The following is a 21,087-nucleotide window of genomic DNA, read 5'->3' on the forward strand; positions in this document are numbered from 1 at the left end:
TTATTGATATGTTTGCTCTAATTAATGGACAGTATTTCTGGATGTTATTAAAATGACAATTTGTCTTCCTACAGGAAGTAGGATTGATGATTTCTTTTTTTATATAAAGGAATACTATTTTGCTCTAAACAATTGCATCAAGAAACAGTAATGATAAACAGAAATCAGTAACAAAGCCCATTTTCCATGCGGGAACAGAAATAGATGTTGGAGCTATTAATAACTTTTTTAAAATGATAAAATCAAGTTTGATTCCTGGTGATTACATTGACACATAATTAGCTGTTCTGTACTGTCCACCTGTGCTCAACAGGAAATGGGTTACATTCATAAATAGAACAATTTTAATTAAAGGTCACAGATCTTTAAAAGCTTCAAAAGTTTTGTGCAACACATTAAGCAGGTTACTACTATAATTATGTTTTATTATTTTAAAAAAATCTGAAAAAATATGGGAGAACAGCAAAATATACTTATTGTATGGGTACTCTGTAAAATAGGAGTGCCCAAAGAATAGCAATTCCAGAGAAAATTGCTGGTCTGGTCCTTGAAGTCCCTTCTCTTTGCTAAGCACAGCATGAGTAAAGATTATTAGGTTTGAAATAATATCAAAGCTCTATCTGCAGCAGTTGACTAATAAAGACCATTTCATATACACTAGTTATCATCTGATATTTCAGACACTGAGATGAATTTGTCACAGTGAATCTATTCTCCTTTGCTGTGAATTGTTATATTCCCTGTGGTCATATCATTGATGTGAAGTCTCTTATTTTAGATGCTAAATCTCAAAAGTGGGAGGAAAATAGAAATGAAATTGCTCCCAGAAAGGCAGAAAGGAGAGCTTGAAATGTCAGTGAGACGAGCAAACTTGTTTTCCTTGTCCAGTTGATGAGAATATATTTGGCCAAACAAATGCAGATATCTTTCAACAAGATGCTGGGATAGGCACAAAATAGCAGTATAGCTCACGCTACATTTCTTCAAGACTAGCTGGGTTTTTTCCAGGTTATAGCGGGATGAATCTATCCTGAAATCCACAGCCTGACGACAACTTACTGACATAGAGAAAAATCCTGATTGGAATTGTCTGACTTTGCTGCAGGGAGATTTCCCCTTTTCTCATCCTTCCTGTTCAACTTTGCAATGTTGGACATTCCTAGTAGCTTGCCAGTTCTTCTGAACCAAAACTTTTAAACTTTGTATGTGGTTGCCAGGATTAAAAAAAAGAAACACTCTTAAAAAGATAGGGTCAAATACCAATTGCAGGGCTTTGGCTGTTTGTTTTTATTTTAAATAACTGGTTAGTTAATAATGCCAAATCACATTTAAAGGTTTACTTCTGAGTGTATGACCAAATTGCCCATTTTAAAAAATCAATTGTCTTGCTCCATTTACAGAGAAGTGGGGCAAAGGAGACTTGATTTTTAAATCAAAACCAGGCCAATAGGAACGAGCAGCTAAGTTGTCTTTGCCTTTGCAGCCTCAAATACATTTCTTTTAGCTCAGCTCCAATAGCTAAGAAGAAAATGACTTGAAATGACAAATCATGGAATATTAAGGCCAATGTGAGGTGCACTTAGCGTTCTGGAGAGAAAGAAATAAGCTTCTTGTATATGGGAGTTGGGGCAACAAGGTGATCCATTGCTGTTTCAGTTATACACAGTTCCACAGTTCTAAATCCTTTGGGAATAGAAAAGGTTCATGCAAAAATTGTCCTCAGCATGTGAGGGACTTTGCGGAAGTGTGTGCTCTAACTGTATCACCATTGCTTTTCCCTTCCTGGAATGCCTGGGTTTCTTCATGAAAGTCACCTTGCAACTTCCTCTTTTTTCACTGACTGCTATTTAGACTGGCAAGGAAACTCACAACCCCAGAGACAGAATCAGGTGTGCAACTTTAAATATGTATTTATGTGGGGGAAGTTGTCAACTTTAATCTGCTAATGGAGTGACAGCTGCGCAGTCTACATCAGTGTTTCTCAACTTTGGCAGTTTGATGACATGTGCACTTCAGCTCTAGAATTCACCAGCCAATCATGAAGACTTGTGAACTTTAAATTCTTATAGTAGTTGAAGTCCACACATCTTCAGTTTGCCAAGGTTAAGAAACTCTGTCTACATAACAGAATAACAGAGTTGGAAAGGACCTTGGAGGTCTTGTAGGCAAACCCCGTGCGCAAGGAGAAACCCTACACCATTTCAGACAAACGGATGTCCAATCTCCTTAAAAACCTCCAGCTTTGGAGCACCCACAACTTCTGGAGACAAGTCACTCTACTTATTAATTGTTCTCACTGACAGGAAATTTCTCCATAGTTCTAGGTACTGTGGAACACGAATTAAGATGCTTTATAATTAATGATCCAAATAGCATAAACTCTGCAGAATGGTGATAAACAGACTTTTATTGGTCAGGAATCCTAGGCAGACTTACATTTGCTGATAAGTTCATCCAACCATGGCACATCTTTCCATCCTGACAGTGTAAAAGATTGAAGGTAAATTCACTCCATGTTATTTCAGAGCGAAGAAGCGTCCTTGCATGCTTTCGTGAAGAGATGTAGAAGAAAGACAAAGCCCGGAAGTCTTGCCATAAAACTTTACAATCCACCCACTTAACTAAGTAAGCATGGTGTTAACTAAACAGCTAGACTACAATTCCCATAAGGCATCTCTTGAGAACATAACGTTTAACCCTGTAAACGCTGAATACACTAACACAGTTCTTAATTTCTAAACTAGATATAAAATGGAGTAGTTGAATATATACTGGTCCAGCACACTAGGTTAGTTCTCTTCCTGATTAGTTTCCATCGTCATCTTTGCTGAGAGCCTTAGGGGCAGGTAATGTTCCCACCCCAGCTAAAATGCTGAGGCTATTATGAAAGAGTTGCTGTTCTTGTTGTAGATACCTTCTGCTTTCATCTTTCACGAAAGACCTCTGAGGTTTGGTATTTTAATAAGGCAGATTATAAACTATTTAGAAATACAGGACAAGAGAGCAGGGCAGTAAAAACATGTCTGCACAACCTGAGGAAAGAGAGTCCTCCCAAACCATTTCCGGCTTTCTTAAATTTTCAGCTTCTTACTCAACAAGTCACTTTAGCAGAAAGTTTATTTTCTGTCTCTTGAAAATAATTTCCTCTTCCACTTATCCTCTTCATACAGATTCCATCAGTTTCTTTATTCTTGCCATTTCTCGCACATACACAGGAGACAGATAGGAACGAAGGAGATCATTTGGGAAAGACAGGCAACTAAAAAGAACGTTTCATTTTTGAAAGAATTGATAACAAGCTGCACAAGTAATTGTTAAAGCACAAAATAGATGTTACAGAACTTCATCAAGCAGAACATCATGCCTATACGTTCATCGAACCATTTCTCAGCTTAAAAAAAAAGATGGGGAGCATTTGGCACATTTTAAGAAGGTGAATATTACATAAAATTCAGAAGGTCAGAGCATAATTCTAAGGAACCATGTTTATTGCAACAATCGTTGGGTGCCTCTTTCACAAGAAAATAAATGGAAAGCAAAGATTTTTTATAGAAGTTGAAAGCTACAAGGCAGGAAATCCTAAGGATTTGATTTGCTGGTCAGTTTGAGGAAGTCAGGGCGAGACATGTCTGTATACCAGGTGTCGTTTCTATTGCTAGGCAAAAGGGCACTTTCAGGAGGGCAGCAGAGCTGCAGGAGTTCATGCTAACCGAGAGAGAATGTTGAAATCATCAGGAAAGTGTCCCTGCTTGAGGATGGATTCCCTACATTGCAATTCCCTTTTAGGGGCTGCCTTCTACTACCGTATGAACTGTGAGCAAGGCTTCTATTCAGCGGTGGGATTCAGCCGGTTCACACCACTTCGGCAGAACCGGTAGCTAATTTTTTGTTGCCCAGGCCCAGAGTGGTCTTCTGGAAGCTGCATCCACACAGACAACCAGTTGTTAACATATTTGAATCCCACCACTGCTTGCTTCTACTCTTTGATTTAGATAGGATTGCAGGGCCTTTGAAGGTAGGGTGGGTTAATTTGAGCCCAATAGAATTAGACAAAGAAAGAAGCTTTAAAGATGCAACCTCCATTTGGTTTGTTAATTTATTTTCTCCAGCACAGTGGGCAAATGTCAAGAGTGTTTGTTTTACAATAAATACACGGTGGCCGTTTCTGTCTGTTGCAAACCTCAACTAGCATTTTTTTGGAGCTTCAAATAGAGCTTCAGCTACTGCAATCACATTCCATGGACAGAGGAATAAACCCTTGGGAGCAATGTTATATTCTTGTGAACCTCCCTTCCTCAGACTCTGACTGGAGCAGCCAAAGAATAGATTGAATGGGGGGAGGGATAAGAAAGAGAGAGAGAGAGAGAGAGAGAGAGAGAGAGAGAGAGAGAGAGAGATGTTAAATGCTAAATGGTATAAGGCCGTGGTGGCGAACCTCTGGAACGCATGCCACAGGTGGTACGCAGAGCCCTCTCTGTGGGCACGCATGCCATCGCCCCAGAACTAGTCCTTTAGCTGGGTTTTATAAAATCTTTTCACTTTAGGCCTCCACCGCCATGTGCAAAAAAAAAAGGTTCAATCAATCAATCAATTTCAACTTCTCGCAGGAAAAAAAGATCTTGCAAAGTTGGAATTGATTGATTGAACTTTTTAGTCCCACCCAGTCTGCCATTACCACCACAGCCACGCCCACCCAATGGGCCACACCCACCCGGCACCCGACGATACATAAGTGGGTTTTGGGCTGCAGTTTGGACACTTGGTCTTTAAAAGGTTCGCCATCGCTGGTATAAGGTCTCCTGCTTGAGGAAGGGATTGGACTAGAAGACCTCCAGGAAAACTTCTGTTATTCTAATTATAATAATTGTTATAATACAGAACAGATTCTCATCACTCAATGAAGTATCCAGTCTTCACATGCATTCATAGTCCACTGATGGCTTCTTGCATGTTAATGAGAATCCATCCTACAGAATCCTCTTTCAATTAGTTGAAGGAATATATGCAAAATATGCAATCTGAGCAGGAACAAGACCCAGCAGGGAAAAGATTAGGAATTGGGGGGGGGGGAAGGAAGAGAGAGAAGACTAGCTTTCAAAAGCTGCAAGAAAAAAGAGAATAATGAAACAGGTTCCCAGGAGTCAAGCTCCTTTTTCTTAAGATGTTTTCTTTATACAATCCCAGAATAAACTGGGGATGGGAAGTCTGTATTGGATCTCCTACCTCCAGCTGCTTATTCTGCCCTCTGACGTCTCCAAGTTGCCTTCTGGAACAAAGATAGTTTTTTTCCAGTCTATCAAACATGGGAAAGTTTTCCTCTTTTTTTCAGCCTTTGCTCAATTCCTCACGTCCACTGGCAACCCTCCCAGCTAGAAACCCCAAGTTACGTAAGGATGCTGGAAAGCAGAGCATCAGGAAAAAAAGGGACAATACATGAAACTTTATGAGAAAATATTGTAGTTGTAATCATTAATTATTATAGCATCATTATTATTAATTATAATTGCAATGCTTTCTCATAATGCTAGGCAAAAAAAATCTTTTTTCTTTTAAATCTGTTTGATGAAATGCATACGTATATACACGCATACAAATATATATAAACACATATATTAGAAATTATCTCAAAGGAGAAGAAAACTTTAGGAAAAATTTCAGGGTGTTGAGAAAAAGTAGCAAAGGAATTGTGTATGAATGACCTTTATACATTCACTCCCCCCCCAAAAAAAAACCAGCATCACAGGAGTCACGGAGTTCAATTAAATCTCAAGGGCAAACGTGACAGTACTGCTCCCACTGGGAGTTTATTTTTTAAAAAAATTAACCATGTGTCATGGCAGATAATTCCCTTGTGAAACAATTGGAGAATTTCTCCTTTCCTAAAGTAATTTAAAGGCATTGCCATACCATTTGTCAGCCTCTAAATTTGGCAGAGCATTTCAAAATCCCATTTATCTCCTGCCCAAGTTATTCTTTTTTAAAAAAACATCCCAAGACAATTAGAAAAAATAATGATGCTGGGCAAAAATCAGACTGCTGCATTCCTGGTTCCTTTTTAAAGTCAAAAGGTTCTCCTGTGATTGCCAGAATCTGGAATGTTAGAAACGTGCAAGTAGCTACAGATAGTCCTTGACCTGCAACAGTTTGTTTAGTGACCAAAGTTACAACGGCACTGAAAAAAGTGACTTATGACCGTTTTTCACACTTATGACCACTGCAGCATCTCCACGTGATCAAAATTCAGATGCTTGGCATTTGACACATACTTATGATGGTTGAAATGTCCCGTGGCTCATGTGATCACCTTTTGTGACCTTCTGACAAAGGATGTCAATGGGGGAGCCAGATATACTTAACAAATGTGATACAAACATAACGACTGCAGTGATTGACTTAAGAACTGTGGCAAGAAAGGTTGTAAAATGGGGCAAAACTCACTTAACAAATGTCTTGCTTAGCAACATAAATTTTGGGCTGGATTGTGGTTGTAAGTCAAGGACTATCTGTACTTGTATAGCCTGATAAACTACATGCATTGGTCGATTCTCAATCTCCAGGGAAGCAGTATTTAATCTGATCTGCACAAAATGGATGCCTAGTGGTTAAGGCACCAGGCTAGGAACTAGGAGATTGTGAGTTCTACTTCTGCCTTAAGATGACTAGAAAATTTTGGACCAGTCACCCTCTCTCAGTCCAACTCACCTCATAGGGTTGTTGTTGTGGAGAAAATAGGAGGATGAAGAAGTTTTAGGTATGTGTGCCACCTTCAATTATTTATAAAAATAATAATAGTGGAATATAAATAAATAAATCATATTTCAACAAAAAACCCACTTTCACTATTTTTCAGAGAGATAAAATACTGCTAACCATATTTCAAAATACTACACAAATTTCAAAACAATAAAGAGTGGGGGCTTTAGTGACAAAGCCTGAATTATCTTACCAAATGAAAGAGAATTGCACATTGACAGTTTCCAAATTGTGGAGATTTGGGAACTGATTTGGCAGTTGCTAAGCATGCCTCCCACTTTCATGAGCCTAGCAAAACAATCATTATTTCACATTAATTATATAACATTTAGAAGTAGGCAAAACTAAGCCCAAACGCTATTTGTAGTCATAATTCAACCCACTGGAACTTCATTATCAGACAGAGGAGCCTTCTAAAAGAGGAAAGACAAAAAAAATCTTATTCACTCAAGGTTTGAAAGAAGATTGAATACAAGGAATTCTTTTCCTTTGCTTTGCAGTTTCTTTGTGTTAAGGAAGAACAGGGATGAATGCCAGCTCCACTTCCTTCACAGATGGGGTGGTTACCTAAAGTGGAGAACTTTTATCTGTAAAGCTCTCTTCTTGATTTAGGATAGTGATTTTCCAGAGTCATTACTCCCAGGAAGAATCTTTACTTACAGAAGAGGCTGTCCACTCCATTGACTTCCGGTGGTTGTAGAGGGTAAGATGAAAAAAAATGGGTCTATTGCACAATCTCTTAAGCCAACCAGAACATACCAGTTTTGTAAATGCCTGAAGTGGCCCTTTTTACTGGAGGTAACTCATTCCATGTGCCTCAAGAAGATTTAGGATTGATTCTTTCTGGCTGTGTTTACATATTGTGCTAACAGGCCAGAGTGATGGCTATGGTTTTGGGAGTTAGACCAGGAAGATCAAGGTACAAGTTCCCATTTGATCATGGAGCTCACTCAATGACTCTGAACCTGTTATTTTCACTCAGCCCAAACCCATCTTACAAAACTGTTATTACAGGATAAAACTAAAGAGAAAAGTTCCACTTAAAGAGGAAAGGTAGGATATAAAGTCAATGAATATATAAAATGGCAAATAAAATTAATATTATGACTAATTGAACGTACTGGAGTCACCTAATATATTCAATCATTGGCTAAGCACATTGGCTGACCTGTCACAACACACTGAGCAACAAACAAGCCAACCTCAGCTTCTGAAGTGATAAATCTATGTATTTTCAGGTAAAGAATGACAGGGTTTACTGCCTTTTTTTGATGTAATAACAGCAACAATCAGACTCTCTGGCTTTCTGGGTGGATATGTTTTGTTATTTGTAGAAGCCCCACTTATAACTCACAGTTGTACACCCCAAATATAAGTTTATTACCTCTGAGAGAACTCAACTGAATCACAACTAATTTATTTTAATAGAAAACCAGTGACTGTACTATTTTGAGAGATTTTCTTAGAGCCTGCTGAACAGAAAATGCAAACACTGTTATTAAAGGCCTATTTCTCTATTGCTCAAAATATCAGTTACCAAGCAGTAAAGAGGTAAGGACACTAATATCACTATCTGTAAAAAAAAGGTAAAGGTAAAGGTTCCCCCGCACATGCGTGCTAGTCGTTTCCAACTCTAGGGGCCGAAGAGCCAGCGCTTGTCCGAGGACATCTCCGTGGTCATGTGGCTGGCATGACTAGACGCCAAAGGCGCATGGAACGCTGTTACCTTCCCACTGTAGTGGTCCCTATTTTTCTACTTGCATTTTTACGTGCTTTTGAACTGCTAGGTTGGCAGAAGCTGGGACGAGTAACAGGCGCTCACTCTGTTACGCGGCACTCGGGATTCGACCCGCCAAACTACCGACCTTCTATCTGTTAACCCTCGCTCATCAGTTTAAGGATTGAAATAAAGGTTTTTATACATAGTAGGAATTAGAAATACTTTATAAATAATCATTCAGATTCAGGTACAATATTCCATTCAACCACAATCTCCATTTCATTTTATTTTGATCTTTGATCCAATTATGCTTCTCAAATGGTAAGCATTTAAAACCTATTTCAGTAAGATACTCATGCTTGTTTTTCCTCAGAAAGACATAACAGGATGTTGAAGTGGTAGCGTGGGTTGTATTCTACCATTTCTGATTTAATTCTCTAGCTACAGACCGAATGGAAGATTTGATTAAACATATGTTGCTATTCACTTTCTCTATGGATAAAGAGGAAGTGACTCACTGGTGGGATTCCCTTGAATAGTACTGTTGGCCTAATCAAGCACCTTCAACAGAAACCTTCAAGGTGAAACCCCTGTCAAGCCTTTGCTGAAGTTCCAATTTTAAAACAATAGTGGGAAGGGTTGTGGCCTATGCCTGGAACAGTGGAAATTGTTGGAAAGGAAATGTACCGTATGTCTTGATATAGCACTGAAACCTTCAGTGAGTTAAAACAGAAAAGTCAGAGTCAGCAGGATCCACTTCCCCTTCCAAATTCCTTTCATCCAAGAGAACACAGATAGGTTTCTCTCTCTCCAGAATGCCCAAACACTATACTTGGCTTTTCCATGAATATTTTTTTAATGTTTGCAAATAATGTGCTTATGGATTATCTTGATCTCTCATCAGAAAGGGCAAGGAACCATTTTGAATAATGGGCTTCAGTTTGTTCCAACACCAAGGGTGCACTGGCTACCTCAAAGAAGCAGAATACCATTTCAACTAACTCAGTGCTTACCATAATGTCTAGTGTCTTTTATAATTACATTTATCATGAATGCTGTAATGCTGAAATGGCCATAATTCTTCTCTTGTAAAAGGAAGTTGCTGGTTAGAAATCTGTCAGAAACTTTTAAAAACTTTTTTTCTCTCCCCCACTCCTCTTCCTATTTTTTAAAAAAACTTTCCTAGTGTTGTACAATTTCATTTTTCCAGTCACTTGAAATATAAAGGTTTCAACCACAGTTCACAAATATTCCAGACAATTTGGGTTATTAACAAGCTGAGGGTGATGCCCTCATACCTCAACTGATGTGAAGAATGATGAAATAGTACAGCACTGGACTTAGTTTAAAAAAACACACCCTCATATGTTCATATAGGAAAAGTAGGAAGTTCAGGGAGTAAGCACTAAGTGTGGATATATGCATGCTCCCAGTTATTAGCAATATGGACTGAATCATGTTGAATGGCTAATTTCTATTGTTTTTCTCTGCAAACATTGATTCATACAAGGATGCCACAATAGAAAATAGCACCCACCTTTATTTCTGAACCATGTTAAAATATTTTTGCCAGATGGAATGGCTGCATTTCGTGCCTTTCTGAAGACAGAATTCAGCGAAGAAAACCTGGAGTTCTGGCTGGCATGCGAGGAATTCAAGAAGATACGATCAACTACCAAACTAGCTACCAAGGCCCACCGGATTTTTGAAGAATTTATTGACGTGCAAGCACCACGAGAGGTGAGCAGATTTTGAGATAATGATTGGCTCACAGTCAACTACGTTTCAGCGAAGTCATTAATATACCAGCAAGCCTGATATCACATTTAATTTTTCAGATGAAAATACTTGTTTCTGACTATGTGACAAAACTGCTACATTCAAATGAAAGGAATAGGAAAATAATTATTTTACATACATTATTTTCATATTTTTCTCTCCTTAGGTAAACATAGACTTCCAGACAAGAGAGGCAACAAGAAGGAATCTAGAAGAACCATCACCATCATGCTTTGACCAAGCTCAAGGGAAAATCCACAGTCTTATGGAAAAAGACTCTTACCCCAGGTTCCTGAGGTCCAAAATTTATACAGACCTGTTGTCTCAAACCCAGAGGAGGCTCAGCTAGGGCAGGGATCAGGAGGAGGAGTGCCCTCCTTAGATACCACAAGCTTCCTGCACTAGCCACATCCATTTCTATGTGTGATGTTAAATTCATTTTCTTACAGCAGCAATAGAAGGAGAGGAGAAATGGAAAAAGCATGGAGAAATTGAGTTGTGTACATGGATAAAACATTTCACAGTATGAATCCAGTGCTGTCTTTGGATCCTCATCGTTCTATGTATGCATGTCCATATTTTAACTGAAGACCATGCATATGTACAGCAGTAAAGTCCTTAGTCCAAACCTGATAGAAGCTTCTAGCATATTTCAATATATCTCGACAAATCAATGAATTGAAGTGAAAGTAGGGTTAAGAACAATATTCAAATTGGACTACTCTCTGAAATGTTGCTGGAAGGAAAGCATATAAGAGAGAAAAAAGTTATATTTAACATCTCCAACCTTTTTGTTTTGAGGTTGCAGCTTCTGTTATTTCCTGAAGCCCAAACACATCCAGTGGGGACTGAACTGGGGAATGCAATTTTGAATGAACATAAAATGATCTTGCCAATTTTTCTGTCCAAATAATTCAGGTTCACATAATTTCAGTTTATAGACTAGGGATAGAAAAACTCATAGCCCTCCAGATGTTTGAGCATCCTTTACAATTGCAATTGCTGGAAACAGCATCTGGGCGGGGGTTCCTATCCCCATCCCACTTTATCCTCTGTATAAAACAGAAATGCTGAACTAATGACAACTGGATGCGAAATTCAATGTCTTTCCATCAATATTTTGAAGATTACTTTTTTTAAGAAAATAATTTGTACAAATGGACACTAGAGAAAAGAATGTGTAATTTAAAGTAACTCCTTCACGTTGCCTGATAGCAAGAGTGATCTTGGCAAGGATTTCTGAATACATTTTTTATATTTTAGACTAAGGAGGCAAGTCTTTCTTCCTGGTCAAAACATCTGTTTCCTGCACAGAAAGGACCAAGCAACCTTGATTAATATGGCTAGTTCTGTTACTGGACTAATTGTCCAAGGTGCTAGATTTTTTTAAATGGCAGATGGGTATTAGAATAACACTTCTTTTGTAAATAGGAATTTCTGGGAAATCCATTGGGATTGGATCTAAACTATTTTGTTAATAAGTAAGATCACATGACTGCAGCTTCCCTCACTTGATTATTCAAAAACCCCGAATTGGGTGTAACATTTCTGGAACAAAAATAATAAGTTTTGTTGGGTTTTGCCCCGAGGAAGGGCACTTCTGAATGTGAAGCCCAGAAGTCTTATTCCTTTAAGAGCTTCAACCAGAAAGAGGCAAAGCTGCAGAACATCCCAGACTGATGAAAATGTTGATGTCCTATTTTCATTCACATTGGGGGATTGAAGTGGCAGTTTTTCCCCCCTTCCATTGCTGTTATTTATTATTACCAAACTAATGTTGGTGCTCTGACCCTGTTTCTAGGAAACCTGCTTTGCAGGGGAAAATATCCCTTTGATGAAAAGCCCTATCTTAAAGCTCTGTTTGCGTGAACGGATAGATACTCGACATCATACAGCTCACATTTCTCTTCTCTTACAGCAGCATGCCCAATTATGTATATACAGCAGATGTTGTATTTCATAACTTGAGATTTGCAGCTTAAAATAGACTTCACTTAGACATCTGCTGTGTCATGATGTTGTCAGGCTTTGCAGAGAATAAATATTTCACGACAGACTTTGTACTGGATGTGATTGCAGGGAGGCAGTTGAGCTTATTTCTACTAACAGGACCTATGTTGGGATATCAAACAAAATTGAGATAGGAGGAGGCAGACTGGATGAAGCAGAAGCAATAAATATAGGTGAATTACTATATATAAATTGGATTTCTAGCTGCCACCATCGAAACCAATCTGCCAGTGTTGTCTGAGAAAATATAGCACATTCCTGAAATTTTATTTTTCTGACAGAGGCAATTTCAAAGCATTGGTGTCTGGTGCTCTTCCTGATAATCACACTGGTGGAGGCCCCAAAAATGCTAAGCCACTCTGTGTTGGGCTTAGTTTTGGCTTAGCAATCAATGCAGTCTGATAAGTTTATGCATTGAATGAATCCAGTATCATTCTCTGCAGTTGAGAATCTCTGCAATGTAACCCAGCAAAATAAAGATACGGAATTGCAAATATGGATGGAGGAGGAGGAGGAGACGGCTGCTGGGATTTGCATTTATTTCTGGTGTGAGAGCTTATTCAGATATGCAGTCCCCCCATCTGTAATAAGAACAATAGACTTTTTTTAATAAAGAAGAAAATAAAGTAGAAAAGTGAGCAATATGATGGTGCTTTTGTAGCTTTGTAGTTATAATTCAGAAGGACTCAAATGTAATGGAAGGAAAATGGGTTGCCTAGTAGGGACATTCTAAAATTACAGACTAAGAATAATTTAGGAGATTTCTTAGGGAATCAAGGTTGCGTTTTTTGCAGGGGGGTTTTGTGTGGGGATATCAAATCTCTGGATTTTAGTCATGTAACACCTACAAACAATAAGATTATTTAGCAGAGGAGAAGGGTATCTATGGCACTTCACAGGTTTCTATGTTGGATTATTACTCCCAGGATCCCATGGTAGATACTGAGTTGTATTGCAACTACTCTCACCTCCTCACTTAGCAAATGCTTAAAGCATTCCAAAGCAAGATTTAAAATAGACGCTCATTTAGCATATAGTACAGAGTGGAAAAATACTGCACAAGCTTATGTAAGGTGATAAACTAGTAAATAGTCACTCTGATGGTTGCAAGACTGTTTCATAAATATTATTCTTTGTTTTATGTGGCTGTACTTTGGGCTGCAGTCTTCTAGCCCTTGAATAAAAGTAAGGGTCATTCATTTTAATAGTCTTACTTCTACATCCCAAGATTTACACTAGGATTGCTATGAACTTTTCATTATGCTGATAATATTCTTCTGAAGAAACAGTAGAACCTTAGATGAGCTTTCTATCTGCCTTCTGCCTCTCTTTCAGTCTCTGAAAGCTTACCTCATGGTTTAGACCAGGGCTTTTCAACCACTGGTATGGGTACCACCTCTGATACATTGGCACCTGGCAGGTGGTACGCGACCATCCTAGAAAAGTGGTAATGGGGGAGGGGAATGAGCTGAACTGGTGGCAGCACCACACAAGCCTGAACGAGAGACGGCTGGAGCTGCAGGGCTGTCAGGGTTCAGCGGAAGCGCCAGGATCAGCGCTTCTTCGGGGCTGTCAGGGCTCAGTGGAAGTGCCAGAATCAGTGCCAGGCTCCAGCTGGAGCTCGGCGCTGATCCTGGTGCTTCTGCTTAGCCCAGAAGAAGCGCCGATCAGCTGGAATGTTGCAGCATCCCCAGGGTCTTGTGATTTACATTCAGATGCTTCGCAATTGATTCATATTTATGACGGTCAGTGTCCCAGGGTCATGTGAAGTGACCAAAACCTGCTACAACCACCCAGCAGATGGGGGGAATAAAAACCAAACACCCCCCCCACCCCATCCCCACTGCCAATCCTCAACAGAAATGCTCACAACAATGAAAACCTCAGACAGGATGAAGAGCGCCGCCGGGCGGGCAGGCGTCTTGATCGGCTGTGGCTTGGGGGGCACTTTTTTCAGTGCCATTGTAACTTCGAACAGTCACTAAGTGAACTGTTGTAAGTCAAGGACAACCTGTACTTCATAACCTTTTTCCTTTTTTTCCAGTCATCAAGTTTTTGCCACATTGCTAGACGACTGGTGGTACTCAGTTGTTGCCATATCCTAAAAGTGGTACAATGGGTGAAAAGGTTGAAAAGCCCTGGTTTAGACTACAGGAAAGTGAACTGTATTTGTTAAAATATAATGAAAGAAAACATCTGAAAGCAGTATAATTATTTTGGTGACTGCTTTTGTGCAAGGAAATTCTTTTTCTTGGAAATAAAAATTATTTAGACCTTTATTTTAATGGAAAAATAGTTACCCCTTGTAAATATCATGTGAACAGTACAGCCTCATGTGATGAATAGTTTCTTTCCCTATTAATAAATTCAAGGAAATGGATGCAGGGCATTAATTTTCACAATAATACTCCCTATAAGAGAGGGAGAAATATATGCTTACTTTAATTTAACTCTAATGGACAATCCCAGGAAAAAACATGCTCCAAGCTCTATTGGCCTAAATATATTAAACAAAAACAATCTGTTATTTATAGTTAAAGGTTTCTATGCCCCAAATTCTAGTGTCACATGAAAGCAAGGGGAGGGGAGAATACACATTATGTTCCCCAAGTTCCTAGAAATCTGTTTTGAAAGGTTTTTAATTTGTATGTCATTCCTGTTGTCTCAGGCTTCTCAAGAAACCTTAAAATAAGCACAAATACTGCATGATGTGGATAACATGAACAGGCAGGAGCTACTTACCCAATGAAATTGAATCCTGGAAGAACCAAGACAAAAGGGTTTTGTTTTACACAGAATGTAATCTTTAGATATTAGAATACACTATTAGAATATACTATTACTACCAGCTTCAAAACAAGGTTGGACCAATTAATGGAAGTCATGAGGATCAATGGCTATTAGCCTTGATGGTGTGACTACCTCTGAAGGCCATTTATGAGAGAGTAGTTGACTACCTTTGCAGTTGGTAAGGCCACTGTGAGAACAGCTGCTGGACTAGATGGGCCAACGTATGAACCAGCAAGACATTACTTTTGTTGGTTCCATGTAGATTCTTGCATGTGTAACATGGCTGACCGGCTGGCTATAGTTGGTTTATTCACAGCTGGATCTGTTTGAGGTCAAACTTAACTTCTTGGAGATTCACTTTATTCCTTTTTGGTGTTTCATAATACACTAATGCATCAATCTATATATTAGAGTGGGCTGTCAGAACAACAATAAAACCCAACCTGAACTAAAACAATGACAAAGAATTTCACCACAGTTACAGGGAAAATTACATGGATGTGTCAATGTAATTACTAGGAGTCAAGCTTGGCTTAAAGAGATCTTATTCAGTTAAATGAGTTATGGGAAATGGCCAGTATGTTCACTTTATTCCTAGTATAGATATTACTTCAATATACATGATTTTGCTGCCACATCAGCAAGAACATATTGCTGTGCATGCCTGTGCCCCTGAGAAACAGAATAAACTGCAGGATATCATCCATATTGATTTTTGGGTTATTATTTTATGTACAAAACATTTAAAGAGAGGACATGGAAAACATTATTTGTACACTCATAACTAAGCTGGTGTATTTATTTAGAAAAACATGTAGGAATAGATATGTCATAATCTTCTGATTATATATCTGATTACAATAAACAGTATAAACATTCTTGCATATGGACAAACTGCAGATTAGAAAGTGTGATTATTTGAATCTCCACACACAAAGTTTCCTTCAGCAGTCCTATTGTATATTAAATCAGATCTTTCATCTACAATTTGAACAGTAGAGTTGCAAGAAAACCAAGCCAGTTGTTGACAGTAATTGCTTTGTTCAGAAGGAAAAAATGGATAGGACTGAGAGTCTGCCAATGGGAACTAAAAGATGAATGCTAAGATAGGATGTGATCACTCACAATGGTGAGGTGGAAATTTTACTGGCTGGTCCCAAGCCTGGAATTATCGTGTCTACCTCTGTCTCCTGGATTTTTTTTGGGGGGGGGGAGGGGGGTTGGATATAGGAATATTAGTCTTCTGGAAAACCTATATTTGTCTTTCATAAGAGTGATATTTTTCAAGTCAACATCTCTTCCCCCTAAAAGAACAAAAATAGACTGTGTAAGCCAGATGTCTGCCCTGTCTCACAGCCAAAACCAAATGGACCACAGAGGATTTAAACAGCCAAAAGTCTTCACCAGCATGGTTATAAGTAGCAGGCTAGAGACAATATATAAGGAATGTCACGGGAACATGTCCCTAAAAAGTAAGGTTAATAAGGTCTTCATGCTATTGCAAGCAAGACATGAGTATGAGCCTAAAAGATCTGAAACTTGCTGTGTTTGACTCTCTACGTATGGCTGGTGATCATCTGCTAAATTGTCATCTAATCTCAATGGACCAATTGCTTATAATAGATTTCACCATGCAGCAGCTACAGCGAGCTGCTGTTTGGGGTCTTTGAACCAGGGAACAGTTCAGAGATGTAACAAATGGAGGAAAAAAGGCTGACTTGAAAACAGTGAAAGCAAAATGGACCTGAGAACAAGTATATCTGCACCAGCTGGACATGTCAAAAGGTGCCAAACTGATCCCACTCTCCAATGATCAGCTGACTGTAGTACCAACAAAATAAAATGGCAGTGTAATGCATCAGATTATATCAACAACAAAATATATCTCAGTATAAGGAGAAACCCACTACCTTATCACCAATGCAACTAAGGATGATTTAAGGCTGTCTCAGACATGGAGTAGAGATTAGATGAAGGCAATAACTTGAGGGCACAACAGAAAATAGAGGTTGCTGGGGAATGTTGTGTAGTGGCTAATGCAAATAAAGAAACAGTTCTGGTACAACTCTGGATTCTTTTCAGCTAATAGATCATAAACATGTATACCTTATTCCTTTCTTTTGGCCCTCACAATTTACATTTTAAATAAAAGCCCTATGTGAAACATACAGATATTTATTATTTCTGTTGCTGAGTTAAAATGGTGCACGATCCAACTCAGCATCTCAGTTGACCTGGTAATGTCAATGCCCATGATTTTAACTATACAACTTCAAACTAAACAGATAATTGTTAGATAGTTTAGATAAGTCCAGAATCCCTGTGCAAAATTGCTTCTTGTACCTAAGGCTGATGACAAATTTTTATGCTGCTTTTCAGCTGTGTTCAGCTCCCAAAACCAGTATGTAGAATACTGAAATGAAAAAGTAAAAAATAAAAGTTCCATTAAATAAAAATAAGAATATTACAGCAAAAACCATTGAGTTTGAGTAATAAAGCTTATTTTTCTACTGCTTTTCAGCTGTTTAGACCCCAAACCAATAAATGGAATAATGAAACGCCCCCAAAAAAGCTACATCAGATAAAAATAAATATTAGAGCAAAAAATATCCTGCATAAGTAATGAAAACAAGTCAGGATGTAAATTATCCCATACTAAAAGTGTATCAGGGCTGCCTGCAGATATTTTGTCTAAGCTGATTCAGAAAATGTAGAAGCTCTGTGTGTCTTCAGCCAAAGTTTGCCCTGTGTACATATTGATCACATTTCAACCAGGAGTAGAACATTGGAGCATTCTTCCCAAATAATCACAATTGTGGATAAAATTGAATAGACTAAGATAACTTTCAGATAAGAATAAGGCTTTAAAAGCTTGGATTGTAGCCCAAATACTTTTAGGATTAGACTGAGATAACAACACTGGAGCCACTGTAGATTGAATGCTATCAGAATAAAATGCTCTATCCTGGTAAAAATATTTTGAACTATCAGCAGATTTTACAGATAGTTCTGTGGCATATCAAAACAACCAAATCTGAAGCCTGCTGGACCATATCTAGATTATGTTTTTCTACAAAAGGCTACTGCTAATAAGCAAACCTGATTTGCTAATATGCAAGCAGATGCAATATTTATGCTCTGCTTCTGGTTCCAAATCTCATTCTCACAGATGAGGAACCCAGTGTAGTCTCTTGCAGACACCCTTTATCTTTATCCACTCCCAGCTATATACCAGTCAGGTACTTGATAGGTTATGTCATGTTATTATTGTCAGGCTTATTGGAAGACTGTGGTAGAATTTTTTAGCCATTGATTGGTACCCAAGTGGAAATGGATACAATTAAACAACACTGCAGGAGGCCACACTAGATTCTCCATTTAAGCACTAGACCAGGGGTGTCAAACTGCATCATGCGGAGGCTGTGCCCACCTCAGCTCCGGCAATGCAAAAAAAGTCACGATACGGCGTGACACATCATGTGATGCAGCGAGTTTGACACCCGTGCACTAGAACTTTATTTCGGTTATGGCTGCCCAACACACGACAGAATCTTGATTGCATATTGTGATGAATCTATTAAATCAATCTGCATGGAAATAAGTGCACCTCTTCTATATAGCCACTGTCTTTTAATTCTAGCACCTCCTTCCATTTCTCCCACATTCCCATGTTAATTGCCTTTTCTCTGCTCTTCTTGATTTGGGAACTGTTGATTATTCAAAGCCTAGAATCACTTAACTTAATTCTCACACTTATTATTTTTCCCCAGCTTGGCAGCCCTACTTTGCAGCACATTAAAAAGCTGATGAACAGATGTTTTATCGTCATGTTATGTGCTATATCACAGTAACATTATTTTATTATAACTTTAACACTAAAGCAACTTCTGTTAGAGAAGAGAGTCCTATCATGGTGTATGGCATTATACTGCCATAAAGCTAAACCATTATAGTGCAATTCCAATGTAATGCCAAATTGTTTATGCTCATTTCATTTTATAATAGTATAATAGTTTACTGTTGTGACAGTTCTAGATACCCACCAATTAGCAGTTTAACAGGCTGTAGGATAATATAGCTTTTTTTTAGGGGAGGAAGATAGGAAGGTCTATGTATGGCTATGTCTGCATGCATACCATACATGCTCTGTGTGAGTGCATGAACCTACAATATGCACCTCTTTATATGACACTATCTGTTGCTCTTAGTGCTAAAAGGTTTTATCAATCTTGATTTTCTGGATTCTGGAATAAAGTGAAAGATGGTCACTGGCCACTTTCAGGTTTGGCTGGCTTAAAAAATGGGTTGGACCAATTCATGGAACTCATGGGAAATGGTGGCTATTAGCTTTGAAGGCAGTATATTGCCTCCAAGGTCCATCTGTTTGTGCAGTTGTTTGGCCACTGTGACTGATGCATCAGAGTACTAATCCAGTATGGCACTGCTTATGTTCTCAGATTATCCAAAGCACCTGTCTCACCTGGACAGCTAAATCAATTTGTTAGTCCATTCATCAATTAATGCACTTATGTCCATGCAGAGAGTGAGTGAGTGAGCCTGTGTAAAGTCTATGAGAATGAGCAAACTGATGCGTTTATTAACAGTTGTGCTGTTAGTGTGCCTCATCTGTTTTTACAGAGCAAAGGTAAATGCTGCCTGTGCAGATTGGGAAAAACAACTTTTAGTGCATTAGTTGTACATAGCCTAGAATGTTCTAGATGCTGCTTTATTTCATTGCTGAAATTTATGTTTAAGGGGGGGGGAATGGGAAGACTCACTGGCTACAATATGAAAGTGGTTGTTTGAGCAGCATTATAAATAAGCCAACAGAAATTACAAGTCTGTTGCAAAGGCAGGTTTCTGGTTTATTGACTTCTGGAATTGATTTCCTGCATGAGCAGAAGTTTGGCGCAGAAGACCCCCAAGATCCCTTCCAACACTGTTATTCTATTAAAGTACGCTTCTATTAAAGTGATTTCACTGGTCATGAAGAAAGGAAAAAGAAATGTGCCTCTTATTCATCTAAAGCTATGGGGCTCTCAAGAGAAAGAGGAAGCAGCTCAGTCTTCTCCAGAATGTCTGTCTCCCTTTCTCTTGCATGCATTTGTTGATTGCCAAAACTACCAAGCAAATTGTTCACTGCAAAACTGACAGGCAGCTTTACCAAAGCTAGAGACAGAATGGGAGTGCAGCTGCTGTCTGAAATGTCTTCCTACTTGCTATTTTTGTGCTTATTTTATGAGTAATATCCTTAATATATCAGTACAATAGCTCATACAATGTATACTTTATATGATTGAAGATCCCTTTGACATCATCAGTGGAATTGTCTTGTAAATATGAAAATGGAATATTGTTATTTGACTTTTATTGTAAAGATGGGGGAGGAGGAATATTTTCCTTTGGTTAAGATTCGGTTCCCAGAATGAGTCAGCAAATTCTATTTCATGCATGTTATATTTCTCTAGAGAAGTGTGGGGTAGAAGACTGAAAGTAGAAGCAATTTTAAAGGAAGAGAAGCAAACTTAAAAGCAGAAAGCAACAGGGCTAAGTTTAGCCGAGAATGGATGCCATATATAGGGCACAGCCTGGTTGATTGAAGGTTATATAAAATAGTGTTTTTTAGACTTGATGGGTTCACATGTCATGCTAAGTCACAATATAATTAGCTTGATTCTGCCTTAGTGTATTGCCTGGATCCAGCCATTGTAATTTGGAAACCGTGGTTTAAACCTGCCATGCAGGAAATGAGAAACTTTTCAGGCATCCTGAACTATTAGTCTTTTATGATAGAGTGCACACACACACACACATACAAAATTTAAATGGAAAATATTGCAAAATCATCACATTACACAAGGTCTCAACAATCTCAGTTTGGAAGATCATATAGGAGCCGTGGCCAGGGGGGCTTTTGCCCAGGTTCGCCTGGTGCACCAGTTGCGGCCCTATCTGGACCGAAATGCCCTACGCACAGTCACTCATGCGCTTGTGACCTCCCGGATAGACTACTGCAATGCTCTCTACATGGGGCT

The 21,087-nt window shown here is 38.7% G+C and overlaps 1 protein-coding gene across 2 annotated transcripts in view; it reads left to right on the forward strand.

Moving 5' to 3' along the window:
* The window catches only part of LOC308666886 (regulator of G-protein signaling 8), a gene marked incomplete at its 5' end in the record, with an annotated part of 33,486 nt that extends 22,570 nt beyond the window's left edge, over positions 1 to 10,916 (forward strand). For both annotated transcript variants that reach the window (XM_081325882.1, XM_081325881.1), the window contains 2 exons: positions 10,047 to 10,213; positions 10,419 to 10,916. In XM_081325882.1, coding sequence (XP_081182008.1) covers positions 10,047 to 10,213; positions 10,419 to 10,601 — 350 coding nt within the window. In that variant the 3' untranslated portion in view covers positions 10,602 to 10,916. The remainder of the gene's footprint in view (positions 1 to 10,046; positions 10,214 to 10,418) is intronic.
* Positions 10,917 to 21,087: the final 10,171 nt, after the last annotated feature.

The sequence above is a fragment of the Vipera berus genome, assembly GCF_964194415.1.
Source record: "Vipera berus genome assembly, chromosome: 3".
Taxonomy (NCBI): Eukaryota; Metazoa; Chordata; class Lepidosauria; order Squamata; family Viperidae; genus Vipera; species Vipera berus.